Source organism: Ahaetulla prasina, chromosome 1 (genome assembly GCF_028640845.1).
Source record: "Ahaetulla prasina isolate Xishuangbanna chromosome 1, ASM2864084v1, whole genome shotgun sequence".
Classification (NCBI taxonomy): domain Eukaryota; kingdom Metazoa; phylum Chordata; class Lepidosauria; order Squamata; family Colubridae; genus Ahaetulla; species Ahaetulla prasina.
In genome coordinates, this window is record NC_080539.1 from 236,712,831 (window position 1) to 236,738,003 (window position 25,173).

General features: G+C 39.5%; 1 protein-coding gene across 1 annotated transcript in view; it reads left to right on the forward strand.

The window, feature by feature from the left end:
* LOC131203499 (delta-like protein 4) overlaps positions 1 to 25,173 on the forward strand; it is a 116,087-nt gene that overhangs the window by 65,812 nt on the left and 25,102 nt on the right. Inside the window, exons 6-8 of the mRNA XM_058193835.1 lie at positions 943 to 1,038; positions 15,912 to 16,007; positions 17,525 to 17,620. Of these exons, the coding sequence (XP_058049818.1) occupies positions 943 to 1,038; positions 15,912 to 16,007; positions 17,525 to 17,620 (288 nt within the window). The remainder of the gene's footprint in view (positions 1 to 942; positions 1,039 to 15,911; positions 16,008 to 17,524; positions 17,621 to 25,173) is intronic.

Consider the following 25,173-nt stretch of genomic DNA (forward strand, 5'->3'; position numbering starts at 1 on the left):
AGCTTTACTCCGAACAGCTTACATCCTGCAATAATATCTGTAACCCCATCAAACATAGAATCTGCCTATCCCAGGTCCTTTGCAAGGACTCGATAAGCAGACAAAAATGCCAAATCTAGTCTGAATATTTATTTATTTATTTATTTATTTATTTATTTATTTATTTATTTATTTATTTATTTATTATTTTTATTTTTATACCGCCCTTCTCTGAAGACTCAGGGCGGTGTACAGCAAAAATAAAACATAAATATCGAAACAGTTTAAAATACAATAACCATTAAAAATCTAATTCAATGTGCTGAAAGTTTAAAAATTTTAAATAAAAGTTATAAATAAAATTAATCCCCTTAAAATCCCATTAAAACATTCAATTTAAAGTTGTATCAGGCCAGCACTGCTTGATGAAAAAAGAAGCTAGCTCACTGTGCGCCAAATCATAATAAATAATACTAATTGCATAATTGGCACAATACCTCATAAAGTATGATGGCTGAGGTCATATAGTGAACTGAACTGAAAGAAAACAAACCACATTCTGGCTTTTCTTCTTATATAAAGCTATGCTAGAATAAGGAAAATCCTTTGATTGGAGGGCTTCCTTGAGAAATCAGATTCTATCAGTAATCTGTAATCCTTTATTTATTTATTTAATTAATTAATTAATTAATTAATTAATTTTTTATTTATAGAACAACACAGTATAACAAACACAAAACACATAACATATATTCCCTTTTTACAATTGTTTCGTAACTGCAGTCTTCTAATATTTACATTTTCCCCTAACTCCCCTTATAATATATATATCCTAATCCTAAATGTCATCCTGGGCAGGGTGTTACCAAGGACCTGTGCTGTAGCATTAGGCTGCTGAGGTCTATTTTCCAAGTTCTGTCCTATTACCAATAACCTTGGTTTATTTGTTTGCATTGTAATTAGCATTCTGCAATCCTCCTTGTAAGAACCAAGGGCTATGTATGAGAAACAACCTCTGCTCCTGTATGGAAGGTTATGTTGGAAGAAGATGTCAGAAAAGTAAGTTTTTCCACTTTGCTTTAACTTTCCAAATATCTCTTGCCTTAGAAATACTTCATCACCTAGGGAGGGTTATTATTGCAAGCATATTAAACAGAACCCTTTGCTTGGATTAATCTTCTAATCTTTCATTTTTACATCATGGCACGTATATCAGTAACTTTACCGCAAAAGGCATTATTTCCATTTACTGGAGCTTTCCTTCTTATACTATATCCCAGTACATTAATGGCACTAACATTACATCAAAGACAAGAAAGGGTTTAAGGCATTTTGGATCTGATCCTGTCTACGTATACATTTAAATTCATTCCAGTTTGAGAGAGAAAATATGTATGAGAGATAAGATAATTAGATGAATTAAAGTTAGTCAGGAAAGTTGTTAAAGCCCAATCCACAGGCATTGACTGGGACAATTTAAAATGTCACTGCTTACAATTCTTCTACCCTAATTAATACAGTTAGTTAATGAGTTGTGTTTATGTGTTTTGGTGGCCTCTTTTCTCGTTATTAGTCACAATGTTATCTATTCCTACATAATTGGACCACTTCCATCAGTTTTGTTTTAGTATTTCACTAAAAATGTAAACTATGTTCTGCATGCACAGGCAAACCTACTAAGAACATCATAACCGGTAGAACCTTCTGCATATTAACAGCAATAAATGTGTTCCCTAATACTAAGAGTAATTTAGAACATTTTATCTCTATCAACAAGTGTCCAGTAGATTTTTAAAAGGCAGGCACACAGAATGCTCAAGACTGATTTGCCGTGACAGTTGAATATTACAATAGCACAAAACAGTCAGAAAGTCAGATTGCATATACAAGAATATCCATTTATTTAATAATAAGCTCACTGGATTTACTTTTGAGTACCTGTTATAAGTCTTCATAGTTGCTGCAGCTCTTGCATACTTAGAGAATATCCATTGACCATCATAGGAGTCACTTGCTAGTAAACCTGCAAATCTTCTAAAATCTCTCTCGGGCCAACCAAAATGACACAAAATACATTTTTATATGTCAGGTTTTCAAGAAATTCCCAGGGAGTTATACAAATATGCTACTAGAGGTACTAATAATGTGTACTAAGTTATTTAAATTGATGAAGAAAAATATCAATCATTGAGTTCAAGCCACTACATAGTCAATTTTTTTTTGCCAATGTAGAGTATGTAATTTCTCTTCAGTATTCATATGACCTCTGTCTCTACCTAATAGGCTTTGCTGCTTGCCCCTATAATTTTCTTTGATCATCTTAATCCACTTGCCTTCCCTGTTACGCCAGTTGTGTACGAGGGTCAAATAGATTTGCCACATATGTCAGGCAGCTAGATTAGACTGAACATGCTAGGAAAAGTTTTCTGCTTCTTAATTACTTCACCACTCCACATATGCTGTATCCAGTCACCAGCAAATGAATTATCTCATCTTAATAGCATATCCTATTGGCTAACAATATTAGTTATACATTGTATAATGTGGTATTGGACCAGATTGTTGCAATGATTTAAACCTGCCATCTAGGATATTTACTTGGAAGCATATTTGATTATTCAATAAGAGTTCCTTGAAAGGATATGGCAATAAAATATATAAACTGATATCAGCGTATTTCCCGGGGGTGAAATCTAAAATTTTTCCCTACCGGTTGTGTGGGCATGGCTTAATTGGTGGGCGTGGCTTAGTGGTCGGATGACTGGGTGGGCATGGCCAATAACAATAAATAATAATAAACAAAGTATAAAAAACAATAAGAGGTACCAAAAACCAACTTTTACACTTTACACACACACAACACAACTGACTCACACACAATGTAAAAGCAGCTGCACTTCACACTTCACACAGCCACAAAAAGCTCAAAAACCAACTTTCACAATTTACACACACATAACACAACACAACTCACACACACAAACACACACACATACACAAAATATCACATACAGATTTCTGAGATTTTGTGTGTTTGTGTAGTTAGAGTGAAGCACTACAGAAACACACCAAATCTCAGAAAGCTGCACAAATATTTTATTTTATTATTAAGGTTTGTGGACTTCAATTCCCAGAGTTCCTCAGCCAGCAAAGCCAGCCAGCATTAGTTGCTCAGTGATGAAATAGATTAGCTAAGTTTAGATTAGTTCTGTCTGGTGCTAAAAGTGAAACTGGGGCTTTCGGGCTGGGAAAAAAGCCATGCTTTTTTCAGTAATCAGCTAAGTGTCTTAGAATCTCTTAAAAGGAGGTTTTCTACATGTTTTCTACAGAAAACATGTTTTTTAAGGTTCTGCTGATGAGGAACTCAGGTGAGATGGCCAGAGGAGCCTTATTTTTTTTTTAAGTTTAAAGGCTCTGCCGATCTCAGTTGAGGGGTGGGATCCTCAAAGGCTTTTTTTTACTTTTAAAGGCATGTTTCGGCTGAAGAAACACCTGCTTTTAAAAATTAAAAAAAAAACCAAAACCCTCTGTTGATGGTGTAGCTCAGCAGAGGCAGGGGGCGGGGCCAGGGATTTTTGCTACCGGTCCTCCGAATCAGCAGCCACCATTGCTACCAGATCGCACGAGCAGGTCCGAACCGGGAGCATTTCACCCCTGGTATTTCCATAGCAATAGCTGTGAACAAATGGTGAACATAACTAAATCAAACTATGGCCCATTTGTAGATTGAAAATTTGAAGGAAGATTACACATCAATTATATATAAGGTGTTTAAAAGTATGATTTTCCAGAAGGCTTAGCACCTCTTCAAGTAGGCCTACCAATTAAGATGTTTCTGACTCATATAGTACCCAAATCATGAAAAATCTATAACTTAAAGGTACATCCTGGTAATTGAAGTGACATGTCATAGTCACAGGCGATTACAACTGATGGTAATCATCAGTTACACTGATACAATGTAGCAATTTGAATGAGAAGTAACTTTGGTTTGCTATAGTTGTGATATAGGTAATATCTAATACCAGTTCTACATCTGGCAAGTTTGCTTTGTTTTGTTTAACTATTGAGAAGTGTAGTACAGATCAGGGGTCTCCAATCTTGGTCCCTTTAAGACTTGTGGACTTCAACTGCAAAGCTGGCTGAGGAACTCTGGGAGTTGAAGTCCACAAGTCTTAAAGGAACCAAGGTTGGAGACCCCTGGTACAGATAGTTGTCACTTACCAACTTTGTTCAATGACTGTTCAAAGTTAGGAGCACACTGAATAAAGAGATTTGCAACCAGTCCTCAGAATTGCAGCCATTACAGCATCCCATAGTCACTGATAGCAATTCAAGAGCTTGGCGACTGGTACGCTGGTCACAAGACCTCATAGTCACACGCTCACCTTTTTATGACCTTCGCAACCAGCTTCCAACAAGCAAAGTCAATAAGGAAGCCAGCAGAAAGTCACAAGTCAGAGTTCTGTGGCATCTTGCTTCATGACCTATGGTGATTCATCTACCAATCATAAATTGAACTGGAAAATTGCTGTTATAAGTCAGGTGTAGTCACACGAATGTTCATTTTACTACTTTTGTCATGTAGTGATGGAGTTACTGGTCCCAGTTACATTTAGCAAATGATGACAATCTGTATTCTAGGAAGATGTTCCCCAAGTCTTTTAATTTTTTCCCTATTTAGGGGGGGGGATAGACTTATATTATAAGAGCTGTGGTGGCCCAGTGCTTGCAGGCTAATGATGCCAACTGGGAGTAGTTCGATTCTCACTGGCTCAAAGTTGACACATCTTCTGTCCTTCCAAAGTAGGTAAAATGGGGACCCAGATTGTTGGGAGCAATAGGCTGGTCCTGTAAACTGATTAGAGAGTGCTGTAAAGCACTATGAAGCAGTATATAAATCTAAGTGCAATTGCTATATGGATCAATAGAAATCCATTGCCTTTTCATGCTCATATCAATAAGCCATAATTTTGAGTATGTGTGTTATTTGTTTGTTTGTTTGTTTGTTTAAAAATTGGCCACAATTTATTATGGTATAAGACACTGCTGTGCACAATTTTTTCCTATAGAAATATTTTAAAGTATACTTTATTTATTTTTTTAAAAAGAACAAATGGCTTTATGCATTTTTCTAGCTGGTTCTACCCTCAGTCATATTCTGTGTTTAGAAAAAACCACTTGAATTTTCCTTGTTTCTTCCATCTGAAGGCATTTAGACAGAAAGATCTATTGAATGATTGATTGAATGAATGAATGATGATGAATGAATTGAATGAATGGTGAATCTATTGATAGGGATTCAGTGGGATATCTCCTGGTTCTAAAAAATATAGAAAGATGCTCCACCAAAAGGAATGACCTTCACGAGTCAATTACACACAGTTTACATAATTGTCTTACAAGAGACTCACACCAGCCAACCTTAGGGCTCAATAGCTATATCTCTTTTTCACTACAGGCTATGCTTGAAAGAGGATGCAGCCAAGGAGCTCTCAGCATTTTCATTTTAGAATAGAATAGAATAGAATAGAATAGAATAGAATAGAATAGAATAGAATAGAATAGAATTCTTTATTGGCCAAGTGTGATTGGACACCCAAGGAATTTGTCTTGGTGCATATGCTCTCAGTGTACATAAAAGAAAAGATACCTTCATCAAGAATCATAAGGTACAACATTTAATGATAGTCATAAGGGTACAATCAATATCAATATAAATCGTAAGGATAATTTTAGCCAAACTATATCCAGGCATGTCACTTCTCATTTCTTGCCTATAGCTATTGAAATGAAACCAGATAACAAACACTGTTGCTGTTAATCAATGTCTATTTAAATCATTTTAATGACATTGGGAGTGTGTTTGATGATTATCTCCTGGGTTTGTTAGTAAAATATACCATCTTTGAACTAATTCTTGCAAGTTACTTTAAGGTGGCATTGAATCCAGTGAAGAACCCTTTACTTCCTCTGTTTTATTTTAATTATCTATTGGTCACTTTTATTTCCAACCTGCTTTCTCGAAAGATAAGGAAAATAATTACAGAGGGTAGAGATTAGCTAATTAGAATTGGGTTTGTTTGTTTTTCAATTCTAATTGGATCAGTTAAAGGCGACTCCTAAGACAAAATCCTGTAAAGTGGAAATGGGTGGAAGTGCTATTCATTATATGTAAATCTCAAATGTTATCCAACAGAATAGTTGGTTTTAAGATTGATTTTATTATGATAGGGATCATTTCTCTCATAACCTGAAATTACATTATAAGGTTTCAGGTTTCAAGGCCAGAGCACAGATGGGCATATGAAACTATCTCGGTCAGGAATGCTCAATAGCCACTCCCCCCCCTTTTTTTTTTAGCTTCCTAGTAGTCTCTCAATGCCCTGAAGCTAAGGTTATTAGAAAAAATAATAGGATTATTGGATTGAATCTAAAGAAGCATTGAAAGACATTGCTGAAAAAAGGAAAACTAAAAAAAGGAAGAAATGGTTAATTAGAAGAAGGTAGCTGAAGCAACAAACGATCAATAGTCCACATATCTTCTTTTGTTTTTTGCAATTTTTGAACTACTATTCAGCCAAAAATTCCTCTAGGGTAGGGTGCTGATTTCAACTGAGACATGGATAGAGCCTATTCAGAACTAACATCTTTGGTGATGACTGTAAAATATTTATTTGGTTGGTCTCCCCTATCTATTCCTGATATATCTGCCCTCATAGCAGAGCTAAAGAATAATAAAGTTGAGTATGAGACAAGGGGGCAGGAATTTGACCTTGACAGAACTATTAAAAAGCTAATTTTGATTGGTGGGCTGTCATACTAGCTACTCTCTATTAACTTTCTTTTCAGATTCATGGCTAGTATCAATCTCTAACTTTTTTAAAAAGGTAGTAAATTGGCCTGACCAAATTATGTCCAAACAGCCTCCTGAGCATTATTAGAAAATTAAAATCCAGGCATCTATATAAGAATGTTGTTGTCTGGCTAACTTAATATAATATGTTGCCAACTTTAGGTCTGGACAGGAGCTCAATCAATGCATCATTTGGTGAAGAAGTACTTAGATTACCTTCAAAGCTGTCTGTCTGCTGTCTTTTATTTATCTGAAGGTGGCAGATTGGAGAGAGGGGACATTATGGGGAAAAGCAACAGCAAGAAGTCCCTACTGATCACCCAGTATTTTGATTAATCATTATTTATTCATGTAAGGTGCAGCATGCTGCTCAACAAAAAAGAAAGAAAGACTAAACAATCAGTCCCCTCCTCTTTAATTGATTTTTATTCATTTTATCCTTCATGGTTGGCAAACAAACCTGTATTTCTCCTTTTGCATGCTGATAATTTTGTTAGTTTTGTCACAGGCTAGCCTGGGGCAGAGTCTTCAAATACCAACTGCATTTTGCAGCAAAGGGGGGAAAAAATGACTGTTAATTATAACAAAACTAAAGTGCTTGTGTTTACTAAGAGGTATATTAATTGCAAACCTAATAGGAAGATTAATTATAGCATCATTGAACAAGTTAGGCACCAAGTACTTCAGAGTCCCTTTTCTAGCCATCTTTCCCACGGAAGGAACATCACTATTCAGGCCTAAAGCTTATTCTGCTTGCTGCAGAGGCCGTACTTTTGTACTCTATACAGTGAAATTATTCAAAGTCTCCGTGCTCAGCTTTTTGCTCTGTGACATGTACCTCTGTTAGTATAAAGGTTTAAGAGCTTTAGAAGGAATCCAAACTAAATTGTAAAGAGCTATGCCTCACATGCCAGATGTGATAAATGTTCCCTTTCATCTGGAATTTGGACTTTCTCTTCTGCAGAGGCTTGCAGGAGAAATCTGCTATTAAAACGGCAGCTCAAACTAATCTTCACAATGGAATCTTTGATCCCCCTTCTTCCTGAAAAAAGTCTTGTGTTTACCTGGAAGAAAGGCATAGGTGTGGCCTTTCAGCCCAATTTTTAATCCAACAATAGTATAAGAAAGCAAGTCAGAGGGGAAAAGGGATGTTCTTTGAAGTATTCTGTAAAAGTGTTTCAAAGCAAAAGGTCTTTTACTTTAGTCAACTGTTTTGTTAATATCATAGCTGTCTTGCATAGGGGAAGATTCTCATTTGCTAACTTTAGCATTTTGCAATCTATGATACTGAGATAGAGTATAATACTATCTCATTAGAAGATCACTTCTATCCTTATTTGTAAAGGTTGACCGAGTTAGACTCATATTTTGTCCCAGTGGACCAAAGCAAGTGGCTTGCTCTATTAATGCTCCTGAGGAATTTTTTTTTTTCACTTTTCCTCTGCTAGTGCCTACAGAAATGTCAGTAGGGTTGTCAATTATTGTCCAAAAGGGATTAAAGGAAGGAGGATTTGGATCTCATTTTGGAACTGTCTACTTGGTGGATACTTTTGACTTTTTGTTAGGCATCGTTACGTATGTTACTCTCTTAAAACATTTTTATCCTGTTACTGCTTTTCTTGCTTTCTTATGCTCAGTGTTTGATATTTTGTTTTCTGAGTGTATTAATTTTTTTAAAAAAAAAACTTTGATATAAATCCCAAATCAATTTATTTTGCTTCCCTAAAACGGGGTTACTTCCCTAATGGGGTTACTTGTGCAAAAGAATGTCTACATAGTCATAATCTTGGAAAATTTCCCATTTGCATGGGAATTTCGTTGTGTTAAATAGGTAGTATTATCTTGTAAAAGTTCTCCTAAATTTTGAGTTTTGATATTTATGGGATTCATCTTTCTAAAGTGAGCAGGAAGTAATTGTCCGTACAGTTCTTATGATCAGATTAGGTTGAAGTAACTCATTTACTGGAAGCCCAAGAGTGACTGATACAATTATTACAATAACTTGTTGTTTTGTTCACACATATAGATTATGGTTTAATTTTTTTAAGCCTGTCACCTGTGGTATGTGTAATTAGAGTGGCTATATACAGGTGGCTTAAGACCACAATGGAGCCTAACTTTAAGATCACAACTGAGCCCAAAATTTATGTTGCTAAGTGAGACATTTTTTAAATGAATTGTTCCCCCTTTTACGACTATTCTTGCCACAGTTAAGTGAATCACTGCATCTGTTAAGATAGTAGCATGGTTACTAAGTGAATCTGGCTTCCCCATTGACTTTGCTTGTCAGAAGGTCGCAAAAGGTGATCTCGTGACCTCGGGAAACAGCATCCGTTGTAAATATGAATCAGTTGGCCAACATCTGAATTTTGATCACATGAGCATGGGGATGCTGCAATGGTTGCAAGTATGAAAAATGTTTATATGTTGTAACTTCAAATAGTCACTAAATGAAAGGTCGTAAATCTAGAGCAACCTTTACTATAAATTTGTTTAAAAATAAATAATTTTGCTTCATTATGCATTATTTCTTTCTTTAGGCTTTTCAGGCAGCTGCTACAGCTTCAGGCAGCCATATCTTTCCTCTTGCCTCTATCATCTATAATTTTTGGGGGGCTGGGAAATAGCATCGAGAATAAATGGGTATGTTTAATGTAGATGTAGACAAATATAGTATGTTATGTAAATTTCATTTTCTCAGATTGACTGGCACCTGAAATGCAGAGTTTTGATCCTTGGGTGCTTGCTGAGAAATAACCACACTATGTATGACTATGTTATCATACATTTGGAAGAAAACTGAAGTGGATGCCGGGATTAGCAATAAAACACATGGTAATGCATGAAGTAATATGCAACCTCCCTAGATAATCTATTTTACTGAAAAATTCATTATTTAGCATCCACATAGCAGAAATAACTGCTTGAATTTATTGCCCTCTTAAAAAGCTAAAGGCAGGATAAGCATCTCCCATTTGGCTACGTGCCTTTATGTCATCCCCAGCTTTATAGAGGAAAGGACTGGCAATGTTTTCTGCTTAGATTGGTAAAGACACACACGCACACCACTTACATTGCGTTTATTATATTGTGCACTAAAAAATTAGTGAAATGATCTAATTTCTGACTTTAGAATATTGAATAATTATAGTAGGTCAACACAGCATACATATCTATAGGAAATCCAGTTTAAGAGCCAAATTAGTTTTTGAAATGAAAATTCAGAATATTCTAAACAACCAAAAATTCTCCTTTTCAATGTCAGTGTTTTCAGTTAAATATCAAAGAAATTTCCCTGATATTAAAGGTAATGTTTGATTCAATTATAAACTAAATGGAAAAAGAAATAGCTGATTCTTTACAGTAGGCTTCTTTCAGGACTAGAACAGTAAATTTAGCCTTGGAATAATGAAGTTAATGGAATAGAAATGAGCTATTCCAACCAATATATTCCAAATAAAAATTGACTGTTACATTTTTAGGCGATTGAAGTTCCTGGGCCTTTTTCAAATGCTGTCCTAATTAGAATATATTGCAATAAAGAAGCCTGCTTCTAAACCAGACACCTGCCATTTTCAGGAAAATAAGTTTTAAAAATTGTGATCGGTACAGAATCATTGAGGCAACATATAGCTTCCTTATTTAGATGTAGGAAGAGATCTGCCTTATTTAGATGTAGAAAGAGATCTGCCATTGGTCCACTGTATACTAACAGTGGGCTCCACAGTTTCACAGGATTGTAAAATCAAATTTTAAAAATTGATGTACATGGAAAACAATCCTGATAAAAGGCATTTAATTGTAGAGTGTAGGTGGAAAGTGTCTTCCCATCCATCTGCCAATGAGAAATAGGGGACCACCAATGCATATTCCAATAGATATTCCTGCTGTTAGATGTTTTAATGCTCTCATCTCTACCTCCTACAGTGTAATATACCTTATTGATATAAATTATATGCAAATAGGCAGTAGAAGTATGAGTTCTGAAGATTCAAACAAAAACCTAGGTTTATTGTTTGATTAGGTTTGGAGGACAATAGCTAACTAATCATAATTATACTTTTTTTTAATCTGCAAACCCACAACACCAGCCAATGTGGTACATTGGGGGCAGGCAGATCCAGATTCTATGTTCTCTTAAGTACATAAATCAGCTACATCACTTTGGGTCAGTTTCTCCCAGGCCAAACCGAGAAGTCAGAAAACATCTATCTATCAATTCACATTGGTACCAATAAAGAAGAATTTATGTAGCTCAGGGTTGAAATAAAGGGTCCTTGGTGCTCTCTGAGCCTGCTTGTTTTCTTGCTGATGTTTTATTACCCAAACTACAGTTCATCATCAGTGAGCACTGATATTAGGTAGGTACCATGATGTGCTGTAGTTTGGCTAATGAAACATCTGCAAGAAAACAACCAAGTTCAGGGAGCACCAAGGACCCTTCAACCCACATTGGACCAGTATGGTAAATTATGGTCTACAACCTTCAATGAAGAGGTTTTTATACTGCAGTGGATTCATTTGGGCTAGTCAACATAACAATATGTGTATGTTTGTCCCATCTCTCTTTGGAGTAGTTTACTCCATTTAGACTCCTGTATAAGTTTTTTTAATGTGAAATATTAATTTGTTATTGTGGTTTCTGATCTATTACAATGCTGTAAATTGGAAGAAATCAACTTTCACAAAAGGAAAAAGTAATCAATTTATTTAAGTATGGTTTCAAATGTTGCTTTCAAACATTGACCTTCATAAAGTCTCAGACACGAAGAAATGGTATTTTGGTTAGTATTGATCTGCTGTTAATTAACAGTTCTGAGTCTCGTATCTTTTGTTGTACTTTCAATGAAAATACATCATTCATTTTAATATTCTCCTTTCTGACCAAGATACCAAAAACTTAAATTACATAAAATGATAAATACATTAAAATTAGATGGCTGAGCTGTGAAACCCCATGATTGTGAGATATTTCTCAAATAATTCTCTCTTGAAGGAATTTGATCACTGCTGTTGAAAATAATTCAACAATATGTGCTGTGCTATCTTTCTGCTGTACCCTTTATCCAATATTTGGGGGTGCATTAACCCCCGGGAGCTGCATTTGATACATTTAATTGTTTGGCTAGGATATATTGCTTAGAGGAAACCTCTTGCTTTCTTTGAGGTGGGATAGATTATTGAGGTCAATTTACCAGCCTTCTGGGGGGGGGAAAATCCAATGTTTTTAAAACGATATCTTCCAACTCAGCACAGCAGCACAGTCCTGTTTTTCCCTTATCTCCTATATTATTCAGGTGATGCAGTGACAGGTAATCATTGTACTATGGCTTAACAGAATCTAAATTATATTTTGGAAAAGGTTAGTTAAGTTCAGTTCTTCTGAAATAGCCCAGACAAAAGGGTCATAATGGAGATCAGCAAACTGATTTAATACTCTTTCCGTACAGAATTCTGCACTTAATTTCTCACACTAAATACTGAAATACCAGATCTGGCCCAAATGGAAATGTGTGTGATAGGAAGAAGAATATCAAGCTTTGGATGCTTGGATCAGTACTGCTGCATGCACCACTTCAATAAGAAAAATTAAGGCACTGAAAACAAAGGCAATGAAAACTCATAAGTTCCATGAGTCTAGTGTCATATAGCATTAAGCATAACATCTGGGGTTGAATCAGCCAGGTCTGCCAAGAAGCATAGTCATAGGGGTGTCAGTCGGAGTGAGATGGGTGGCTATAGAAATTGAATGAATGGATGGATGGATGGATGGATGAATATATGGGGTTGGCTGATACTGTGGCCCTGCACTACATCCAAGGAACTGTAGTGCTTCTGGGCCTATTAGTGCAACTTCAGTAATATAACCTGGCTTCAGAGCAGTGGTAAAATCCAATTTTTTTTACTTCCAGTTCTGTGGGCGTGGCTTGGTGGGCATGGTCTGGCTTCGTGGGCAGGGCAGAGAAAGGATACTGCAGAATCTCCTTTCCTATCCCACTCCAGGGGAAGGATACTGCAAAATCCCCATTCCCTCCCCATTCCAGGGGAAGGATACTGCAAAATCTCCATTCCTACTCCACTCCAGGGGAAGGATACTGCAAAATACCCATTCCCTCCCCACTCCTGGGGGAAGGATATTGGAAAAGCTCCATTCCCACCCCACTATAGGGCCAGCCAGAAGTAGTATTTCCCGGTTCTCCGAACTACTCAAAATTTCTGCTACTGGTTCTCCAAACTGCTCAAAATTTCCTCTACCGGTTCTCCAGAACCTGTCAGAACCTGCTGGATTTCACCCCTGCTCCAGAGTCAGAAGAGAGAACCCAGGCTGACTGCCTAGCTGAAGATGTGGCTTCACTAGCTGCAAGGGAAAATATTAGCCATCTAAAATTGTGACTGTGCTTGTAGAGACAGACCAAGTTGGCTGTCCTTGGACATTTCAACTGATAATGTTGAGTTTCTACCTATTTGGTCAATTCTGGACTATCTTTCTCTGTTCTGCTGTGAATTATGATTGGGATTCATTATTGCCCAGTTAGCAAATATCACTGCATTAGTAATATCATTTCATAAACATAAACTATTTCGTTGTCTTTGCCAAATGGCTGTGATTACTCATGTCACTATTTGCAGAATCAAACAGTGCTCCAAAGAAATTGGAGAAAAAGGAATACAATGGCAGCTAACAGGAAAAACATGGGAAAAAAGATGGGGAATATTTAGGAATTTTAAGGAAATGTTTCAATCTATCCAAAACGCTAATTCAGCTGAGACCCTGAAATTAATAAATAGTGAATGTTTTCTCCAGCCGTTGGAGCAACGCACCAGTAAATATTTTGATTCTTAATACTTTTGATTTTAAGTAAGAGTAAACATTTTAAAATATTTCATAGAAAATATAATTGTCAGTATGTCTTCAGCTTAATAAACGATACTTCTCTTAGGAACATTTATTATGGTAAAGTTATTTTTTCTTACAGGTCACTTATTTTGAATGGATTGTTTTTTTAAAAAACAGCTCTGTTTTCTGTGTTATTATACAACTAACTGTTGCAGTGATGGCAGTTGTAGTGAAAGGCGCATTACATGTAAATGAAAGGAATAGTTAATAGGAGACCATTAAAACACTATATAATGATGAGCAATGGACAATGCAGAATCTGTATCACAATGCAGTTAAGGAAAATTTCAGAATTAACTTTCAGCTCATGAGTTCGATAACACCATGCACATTTTAATAAAGAATAGTTATCTCATTCATTCCAAAAGCCAGTTTTAGTTTAGTTTGATTTTTATTTATATTAGGCAGCTAGAGATTGGAGAACTGAATTTGAAAAGCATGAACTTTTCCCCAAAGGAAGGACCTTGAAAGTTGTTCTTATTAGGAAAAGACAGGGGAACTCTTCTCCATTAAAAAAATGTTGGCACTGCTGAGTTGGAGAATGAATCATGTCCAAAGCTTGCCCCATTTACCCTTGGTCTCTCCCCATGCCTTTTATAAATAGAATATGGAAAAATCTAGTTCAAGATGTTTTCTGATTTTCAAGTTGATAGGATGGTAATCAAAAGGGAAGAATGTGAACATCAGTAATTGGTCTCTAACCATTGGCCAGTCTAGCCAAATTTCATGGTTTATGGCCAGTCATCCAGCATTATCTCACTATACAAGGGCTGTCAAATTCACAGCCCATGGGCCGGATGTGTCACATGCTGGCCATGCCCATGCCTGGTTTAGCACAGGGGGGAAAGTCTCAAGACATCACATGATGACACCATGACAATGCAAGTTTGAAACCCCTGCACTAACTGCATGTAAACCATAGATTTGTGTTACAACCCAAACAAGGTTAATAAAGAAGAACAGTTATTTAAAAAAAAATAATTGAAAGCTTTAAAAGTTTACTGGGTAGTCAGATGTGTGAATGATTTTTTAAAAAATACATTTGAATTCTATGTATGAAACTGATGTGAACTTCATTGGACTTTCTGATGGCTTTTCTAACTGTCTAGTGTCTTCCAGGTTCTCAGATTACTTACTATTTGAGACAAATGCTACAATCTTATAAGTAGGATGATGTTGTAGGATTATAATGCTACACATGCATTTTTAAACAGACCTACCATATCTGGGCTGTGTAATTCAAAGTGATCGCCAGATGGCAATCAGTGGTTAGGGTTGTCTGCATGTTGCTGCTGCCATTTAGCTGTGTGCTTGCTTATTTGCATCTACTTTAAAGTAGGCCTAGTCTTAAAAGTATTTTTAAATCTGCAGAACCATCTTCTACGTAAATGTGGATGCAATCAAGTTGTTCATTTATTATCAGCTGTCAGTTTCCAGTTTATTCTTTTAGAAGTTAATCCCCAGCACATTAATTTAGTGAAAGTGGATATAGCTAGCTGTGGCCATCTCATCAAATCCCCAGATACTATAAGCTGCATTTGTCTCATTGTCCAAAGAAGGACTTTTAAATAAATGTTAAAAATTTGTTTTTCTATCTAAAAAAACAAAACAAAAACCAAACCTTTTGGCAATTCTATCCTTATCTTGTCAGTTATTCTTGATGGATAAAATGCAAAAGCTGTCTTGAATTGTGTGAAACTAATCAATTCTCCATCACCTCTAGCTGATCCAGATGAATGCTTGAGAATATGTTTTCTAATCAGGAGGGGAATGGTCTTAACAAGAATTTGGCAATCAGCAGTAGTCAGTGGTATTGGCCTGCCTTATAGCTGCCACCAAAGATTTCCTGTTTACTTATTCAAGAATTGTTGTAATTAATGTTTCTCTCATTCCTTTGGCGAGGCAGCTCTTATTGAAGACTCCTTGAAATGTCTCTTGCACACAGTGGACCTCAGCAGATTCTAGAAGGATTTGCTAAAGCTTGCAAATCCCCAAGATTTGCAAATTTTAAGACTGCTCTTCACACTCAAATTACATTTTGTTTTGAATTATGCAAAGCACTGCCATTATGAAACTGCACAAACACACACACACACACACACACTCTAGAAAAAAGAAAGAAAGAAAGGTTTGACTATTCTTCATATGACACCTGTCTTTAATTCTGTGACACTGCAGGTATCTGCAATCCGATGTGTATGCATGGTGGGAGATGCAGCAGGCCCAATGTTTGTGACTGCCCATTTGGCTGGAAAGGAAAGCATTGTAATATACGTGAGTCTTGTTGATTATTCATGTCAAATCGTTAATGTGATATTGCCATTCAAATGGGGCGGGGAAAGCATGGGGATAAGTTGTATTTTATAACCTTTTTCCTGGCACCTAAGCGCCTGCAGTATTCTCACCTACTTGGGAATGAAATAAGAAGGGAGGGCCGTGTGGATTGTGTAAGTTGGTTGAAAGTGGAAGAAGACCATGGGAATGGATATGATTCTCAGGACAGCCATTACAATAAACATCTTCACACCTGTGGATTGGTTGAAATCCACATTTAGACTGGAGGGATGGGTTCTAGAGCCCTAAGAAATAGTGCAATTGTGCGATTTGGGAGGGAATTTAGAGTCTGCTTCGCCTGTTCTGCTATCACTTCTTCTCAGTCAAAGGTTCCTTTTGAAATACCACGTTTCAAGAGTCTATACTTTCTTGGGAAAGGGGGAGAGGCAGATCCTTACAATTCAAGTGCAGCAGCGTGAATGGTAATCTGTCTTGAAGCTAATTATTTAGTTTGGCTGTTTGGGGACTTTGAACAGGGTTATATTTTGGTCATTCAAATTAACAACATTTTAGGCTTCCCAGTGTAACCATAAATGTCCTTCATTTCTGTCTGGCAAAAACTGTCAGTTTGTTAGGCAACTTTTAGACTTGGTTATTCCTGTATGCCTGGGGACTTCAGGAGATGAGTGAACTAGTGAGGTAACTCTGCTATTTTTAATTTCCCTTTGCCTATTATTCTTTGTTTTAGCTTGGTTTTTACTTAACTGTGCTTAGTTCTGTTATATGCCAGCCAGAATTGCTTATTTTGTGATGGTCAGTTTATAAATTGGTTTATTAAATAATAAACAAACAAATAAAGACACCCACATGTCTGAATATGAACATTTCTAAGTTTTGAAGGCTGTTTTTGTTTGTTTGTTTTTGTCTTCACCTCAGTCCTTTAAGCTTTGGGCAGCTTGTTTTGTAATGAATTTTTGATGATTTCTCTGCCAGGGAAGGAGGACATCATGTGCAAATGATGTTTTTTTTTAAAAAAAAATCTTAAGTAACTGTCCTTGCCTAAAAGATTGTTTACATGGTAAACAAGGCTACTTTGCAACAACTCTGCCACTCAGCGTCCTACAAAGGGCACTGATCTGATTAAAGCACCATTTAATATCCTCATGTTCAGTCTGAAATTAATGGGTTACTCTGTTAATCACTCAATCAATTAAGGATTTCAGACTTAATAGAAAATGAAAATTTAATGACTAGGGAATCTGCCTTTGGAGCAAATCCATGATGAAACTAGAAGTCAGAGTAGCAGAGATTAAGGGGGAACTTGCTAATCATGGACATTTCAGAATGCTAATTGCCTCATGAAGAATGCTCATTAAGCTCTTTTGAGATCAAGCTATTTTGAAAATAATTGTAGGAAGCTAAGACGACATGTCACTCAGTAAAGTGACTTAAAACTCATGGGCCATCATAAAGATTCTTCTTATTTCCTCTCTTCACCTTTATTTATTTTTTTTCAGCTGTGTGTCTACCCAGCTGCACAAATGGAGGTGAATGCATAGGGCCTAACGTTTGCCAGTGCTCAGAAGGATGGGCAGGTCTCCTATGCCAAATTCGTAAGTAGTTTCTGAATATGATTGTCTTTTCTCTTTGCTTTTTGTCCCTGTGAATGGATGCAGTTTTGCTTTCTTCCTTATTATTTAAAAAAGAAGCTAAAGTTATGTTCATATTGTTTATGAAAAAATAGAAATATGGCTAAGTTAAAAAACCCACACATTTTGATATAGAATAAGCCAGATTTCATAGGTACCACTGCTTCCAGAATTGAGAAGATTATGCCATTTTACACTGCAGAAGAACAGGGCTGTTAAACTCACATCCTGTGGAAAACCTTATTTAATCTTTCTTTTTTAAAAAATGTAATCCAAACCAAATCAAAAGGATTTTTTTTCTGCATCTAAAGATACTAATCCTGCAGAGTCTGTTCTATATCCAGAATGAATGAAATTAGTGGAACTTTTTATAACTTAAATAGAGTGTCAGAATGGCAGGGTTTATAAAAAAGGCATCAGTTAATTTATATAATTATTATATAAATTATATAATTATAATTTATAATTATAAATTAACTGATGCCTTTTTCATAAGCCTTACCATTCTAACACTCCACTTAAATTGCACATCCTCAGCAAAGATTTTTTTCCAAAAAGTTCCACTAATTTCATGATACATACCTCAAATTGTGTATCATTTCTCAAAACCAATTTCCCAAAGGATTTGGCTAAAATCTTTACTCCAGTTTTTCCTTTTCCTTTTCTCAGCTAAAATATATATGGTTCTTTCTTTCTTTTTTTTTCTTGTATAGACACAATTTTAAGTGGTAATTTTATAGTTTAATGTTACGCTTGTCTATTCGGAAATAACCCCTATTAAATATAGTGAGACTTACCACTAGCTCCAATTTTAATTTCAAGAACTTTCTTCAATGTGCCCTGGGTAAACAGTCTTACTTGTGGGTACTCAGAAATAAGCCCTATTAAATTCAACCAGTCTTTCTCTGAAGTCAGTTTTCATAGCTTTAATGGCATGACAGGAATTTTAAGCATAAGCAGGGAAATGACATTTCTCTCTTCCATTTTACTCACATAAGTCAAATCAAGTAAAACATGCTTACAATTTGTTATGTTGGATGGGTAAAATGTAATTTCATTATCACATTATGCAGAAAAGACATAGAGAAGTCATGAGCATCTGTATTGCTGACCAAGATAATTCTTCTGTTGAAAATAAATGACAGAATGCTAATAGGAATCCGATTTTTTTTTTTTATTTTTTTAACTTTCTGCTGCCACCTTATCTAGGACTGAATTCTCTTAATAATTCCTCTTATTGTTTGGACAATGCATATTACTGCTGAGAAAGCAGTGTATGGCAGCACATATAAAAAGTTTAATTTGAAATTGTTAAAGCAGACACATCTCCCCCCCCACCATTCTTGCATGGCTGCTTCTGGCTGATTCCACTTGTGCTAGGCAGAATGGTTGTGCATGCACCCACAGAGATAGCCAGAGGTAACTTCCAAAGAAGCTGCATGAACCTGAAGAAAGATGCCATTAATTTAACATATCAAAGAGAGAGACTTTGCATATCTTCCCATGTGTCCTGAAGCACCTTTTTCAAAAGGATTTTCATAGTCCTGAAATATACAGTACGGTCTACATCACATCTCTCTTACGCTCACTGAATTAAGTACTTTCATGGCTCCAATAATTAGCCCCCAAATTTGCTTGTGAAAGTTCACCTTCTGAAAATCGCTTTGATCGGAATGAGTTTGCTTTTTTTTAAAAAAAAAAGCTCGCGATGCAATCAGGAGAAAGCAAAAGAAAAGTCATCCTTCTGTGCTCCAGTTTTCACCTTCTCTGTCACAGAACACAGAACGCATTTTCAGGAAGATTAAGTGTTTTAAGTTGAGCATGATCATTATCGCTCTATCTTGAATAATCAGAATATAGTCGCTATATAAAATAGCAAAATCACAACCATAAAAATAACAAGGCTAGAAAAGAGAGGAATAACTAATCTAAGCAAGGTGAATCATCCAAATATTGGCTTAAAAGAGCCAAGTGTTGCCCAAGACCATGAAAAAGAGAACAGAGGCTAGTTCTTTTCAAGTTTTTAAAAATTAAATGACCAAAATCTTCATTTCACTGTTTTTGTTAGTCTGATACAGTATGATTTCTCTAGAAGCTTAAGGAAGCGTCATCTTCTCCTTACAAGAAAAATCCTGACTATAAAGTGGCTTGAGCTGACCAGAAAGAAATGGTCCAAAATCTTTCAATGTGTTGGCCCAGAGAAGGCATAAAATTGGTCTGCCCAGTCTTAGGAACACCTGTACATAGGAGTGTCAGGTTTATGGACCTCTAAGTCATTTTTATGGCTTACAGCAGTAGTTTAATGGTTCACCACATACATATTTTGATGGCCCACAGACTCAGAGAAGTATCTTATGTTTGTTTCACTTCAGGAGCCATCAAATATCCAAAAATATATTTTTCAAAGAAAGGGATTTTGTGCTCCAGAAGAAGACATTTTTGTTATGCCATCTATACTGATCTCTTATTCATTCCAACTAGGCATTCTTAATCTAGGAATCACTGTACAATATGCAGCTGTGGCGAACACTGAATTCACTCTTATATTTGAAATGTCTTATAAAGTTATTAAAATAATGAATAATCAGACATTCTGCTCATTAACCTCAGTGCCCTTACTCTGATTAATATATACTGCAACATAGTGTTACTGTATATATGCTAACTCTTTCATGTGCCCCTTAGGAACATCTTACTTTCATTCACATGTCAAACTAGTAGGTTTATAATTTTCTAAATCTCCTTCCCCTTTGGTAAACCTCATTCTAGATTTTCTCTTCATTTCTTTGAAGGAAAGTGTTCAATGATGATAGTCATTTACAGTTAATGTTCTTGCCAGCACAAGGGGAAGTCTTTTTATTGATTCTAATTTCAGCATAAGAAGGTTGGCTTAATAATATAGTCTTTGCCAAGACTACATAGCAAAATGTCTGCTTTACTCCAAGGTTTAAGGTTACTTGTAAATACATTTCTGAAAAATTCATCGAGATTTCCCCTTTTATTTTTATTTTATTTATTTTATTTTATTAAATTTTTATACCGCCCTTCTCCCGAAGGACTCAGGGCGGTGTACAGCCAAAGTAAAAACAAAGATATATACAGTTTAAAACAACAATTAAAAAGAGCAAATTTTAAAGGCCGATTATTAAAATTTAAATTAAAAAGTTAAAAAATATTAAAACCCCAATTAAAATACATCACTAATTATGCCAGTCCCGCTTTAATGAATAAATATGTTTTGAGCTCACGACGGAAGGTCCGAAGATCGGGCACTTGACGCAGACCGGGGGGAAGTCCATCCCAGAGCGCCACTGCCCCCACAGAGAAGGCCCTACTCCTGGGGGCCGCCAGCCGACACTGTTTGGCGGACGGCACCCTGAGGAGACCCTCTCTGTGCGAGCGTACGGGTCGGTGGGAGGCAAAAGGTAACAGCAGGCGGTCTCGTAAGTACCGGGTCCTAAGCCATGGAGCGCTTTAAAGATAGTTACCAAAATCTTGAAGCGCACCAAAGACCACAGGAAGCCAGTGCAAGCTACGGAGCAGCGATGTCACGTGGGAGCCACGAGCGGCTCCGTTACTACTCGCGCAGCCGCATTCTGGACTAACTGCAGCCTCCGGTGCACCTCAAGGGCAGCCCCATGTAGAGAGCATTGCAATAATCCAGCCTAGACGTAACCAGAGCGTGAGTGACCGTGCATAAGGCATCCCGATCAAGGAAGGACGAACTGGCGAACCAGGCGAACCTGGTAAAAGGCCCTCCTGGCGACGGCCGCCAGATGTTCATCAAAAGACAGCCGTCCCTCCAGGAGGACACCCAAGTTGCGAACCGCCTCCTTTGGGGCCACTAACTGCTTTCAACAGTCAGCTGCGGATGCAGCTGACTGTACCGGGATGCCGGCATCCACAGCCACTCCGCCTTGGAGGGATTGAGCTTGAGTCTGTTTCTCCCCATCCAGACCCGACAGCTTCCAGGCACCGGGACAGCACTTCGACCGCCTGCTGGGGTGGTCCGGGTGAAAAGTACAGCTGAGTATCATCAGCGACAGATGGTAACTCACCCGAAACCACTGATGACCTCACCCAGCGGCTTCATATAGATGTTGAACAGGGTGGGCGAGAGAATCGACCCTGAGGCACCCCACAAGTGAGGCGCCTCGAGGACGACCTCTGCCCCCTGTCAACACTGCTCATGCATCGTCAGAGAGATAGGAGGAGAACCACCGATAAACGGTGCCCCCACTCCCAATCCCTCCAACCGCGCAGCAGGATACCATGGTCGATGGTATCGAAGCCGCTGAGAGATCTAATAGGACCAAGGCAGAGGAGCAACCTGTCCCTGGCCCTCCAGAGGTCATCCACCAACGCGACCAAAGCCGTCTCCGTGCTATAACCGGTCGGAAGCCGGACTGGAACGGGTCCAGATAGACAGTTTCCTCCAGGTGCCGGGGAGCTGCCATGCAACCACTCTCAACAACCTTCGCCACAAAGCGAAGGTTGAGACTGGACGATAATTACTCAAAATAGCTGGGTCCAGGAAGGCTTCTTGAGGAGAGGTCTCACCACCGCCTCCTTCAAGGCGGCGGGAAAACCCTTCCATCAAAGAAGCATTTATAATCCCTGAGCCAGCCTCGTGTCACTTCCTGAGCAGCCAGCACTAACCAGGAAGGGCACGGGTCCAGTAAACATGTAGTTGCATGTAACCTCCCAGCAACCTGTCCATGTCCTCGGAGCCACAGAATCAAACTCATCCCAAATAACCTCAACAAGACGCGTCTCTGTCGTCCCGGCTGGATCATCGCAATCTTGGTCCAAACTATCCCGAAGCTGAACGATTTTATCGATAGATAACCGTTAAACTCCTCAGCTCGTCCCTGCAGGGGTCATCCCGTCCTCTTGATGAAGGAGGGAACGGGTCACCCGAAACAGGGCGGCCGGGCGGTTATCTGCCGATGCAATGAGGGTGGAAACGTAGAGACGCTTCGCCTCCCTCATTGCCACTAGGTAGGTCCTAGTAAAGGACCTCACTAGTGTCCGGTCAGCCTCGGAACAGCTAGACCTCCAAACACTCTCTAGGCGTCTTCTCCGCGTTTCATCTCTCAGCTCCTCGGAAAACCAGGGAGCCAATTGAGATCTACGCCGGGTCAGAGGTCGCAAAGGCGCGACACGGTCCAAAGCCCCAGCCGCAGCCCGCTCCCAGGCCGCAACCAGTTCTTCAGTCGTGCCGTGGGTAAGATCCTCAGGAAGCGCCCAAGCTCCGCCAGGAACCTCTCCGGTCCATCAGGCGCCTGGGACGGAACCAACGCATTGGCTCCGTCTCCCTGCGGTGGTGAGCGGCGGTCTGAAAGTCTAGGCGAAGAAGAAAATGATCTGACCATGACACCGGTTCTTTCACTAAATCTCCTAAATCCAGATCATTTACCCACTGACCAGAGATAAAAATCAAGTCTAGCGCCTCCCCAATGTGTGTAGGGCCATCAGTTACTTGAATCAGGTCCAAGGCCGTCATGGAGGCCTGGAACTCCTGAACCACCGTCGACGACAAGCCGGCAGATGGCAGGTTGAAATCCCCCAAGACCAGTAGTCTGGGGATCTCCACCGCCACGCCAGCAAGCACCTCTAGCAGTTCAGGTAGGGCTGTAGTCACGCAGCAAGGAGCCAGGTACGTGATCAACAGCCCCATCTGATTCCGTGGCCCCACTTCACAAGGAGGGATTCACAGCCAGCTATCTGAGGAACAGTGGACTCCCTCGGCTCCAGACTTTCTTTAATCACAACCGCCACCCCCACCCCTACCTTGGGTCCTCGGTTGATGGAATGCACGGAAACCCGGAGGGCACAGTTCGACCAGGGTACACCCCTTCTGTGCCCAACCAGGTCTCCGTAATGCCCATAAGGTCCGCGGACTCTCTGAATAAGATCACAAATCAGGGGAGCCTTGTTAACCACGGACCGGCATTGCAAAGCATCAGCCTAAGACCCAAGCTCTGAGGGTCTTGACCATCCGGGAACGAGTGAGGACTGGGGCCGGAGCACGTGATCGCTTTTAAACATCGAACACGTGCTCCCAAAGAGCGACACGCCCCTGCCTCCGCCATATCTGCCCCTCCCACTCACCGTACAGATGGAATAATGTTCTCCGCCTGTACAATCCTCCCGCCCGTCTTGGACCAAGTGAAATAGTGTCGTGAGCCTGCTGGGACTGGACATACCTCCCGACGGGTCACTCCCCACCACAATCCCTCCCCTTTAAAAGCCCCTTATTAAAAACCTATTAAAAACCCCAGAGATTCTTCTTCGAGGCATGCCACCTCTGGGTCCCAAGACCCTTCATTAAGGTAGGCCTCGATAGAACAGAGGGCCACTCCTGCGAGGCGGGGAACCTCGCAGCCGTAAGAGCTCAAGCGCCGAGTAACTCATAATAGGATCAAGTAACAACGGAAAAAGGGTATCCCGAGCCAGCAGTTCCTACAAGTGTAGTAAAACCGACCCCTGTCCATATAAGATGTAAACGGGATCAAACTGTCCAAGTCCGCTGATGGAATTAGCGGACCGGTACACCACTGTCAGGCGAACACCATGAGGAACGACCATGTTTAAAGTTAACTACGTCAGACAGTTGACAGTCATGTCTGCAATGCCGCTGATGACAGAAATAGCGGCCATTATCGTTAGCTTAAAATCAGCCATAAAACTAGGCCTTTAAAGCCTAGGATGGTAAAAGGCCGTCCAAAGTCGTTCACAGTCAGATGATAGTCCCGCTGATGTCCTTCGCGGTGAGGTGAACGCCGAGAGCTAAAAACCGTCCAAGCCGCCAAGCCCTGCCGATGTCAGGGCCAATGTCTAAGGCCGGTGTCCAGGTTCAAGACAGAGCCGATGTCCAGGCTCATGACCAGGTCGATGGTATTAGGACTTAAATCTAGCGGAAAAATTCCAGCCGCCGATGGTACTTGCGGCAGAATGACAATCTGGCAATCCGGCAATCCGGGAGGCCGACAGGCCGGAGACCAACAGGCCGGCAGGCCCGCAAGACAGCAGGGCCGGCAAGGCCGGCTGTCCATCTCCGGGGAGCGCCAAACCGCACCCCCCGAAAGTGAGCGCCACCGTCCCTTTCCCGCAAGCCAGCAAGCCCACAGGCCCGCAAGTCAGCAGTCCGGCCAGCCAGCAGATCGAAAAGCCAGCTGGCCGCCAAATCTTCAGGGGGCGCCATTCCGCACCCCCCAAGATGGCTACCGCCGTCCGCTGCCCAGTCATACCTCCCGAATCGTCCACGCCGAAAACCGACAGGCTGGCAGGCCGGCAGGCCAGCGGGGCCGGCAAGGCTGGCCGTCCACCACCGGGGGGCGCCGGACCGCACCCCCCCGAAGCGAGCGCCGCCGTCCATCCCCCCGCGAGCCGGCAAGCCCACGGGCCCGCAGATCGACAGACCGGCCAGCCAGCAGATTGAAAAGCCAGCTGGCCGCCGGAGCTTCAGATCTTCAGGGAGCGCCGTTCCGCACCCCCCAAGATGGCCGCCGCCG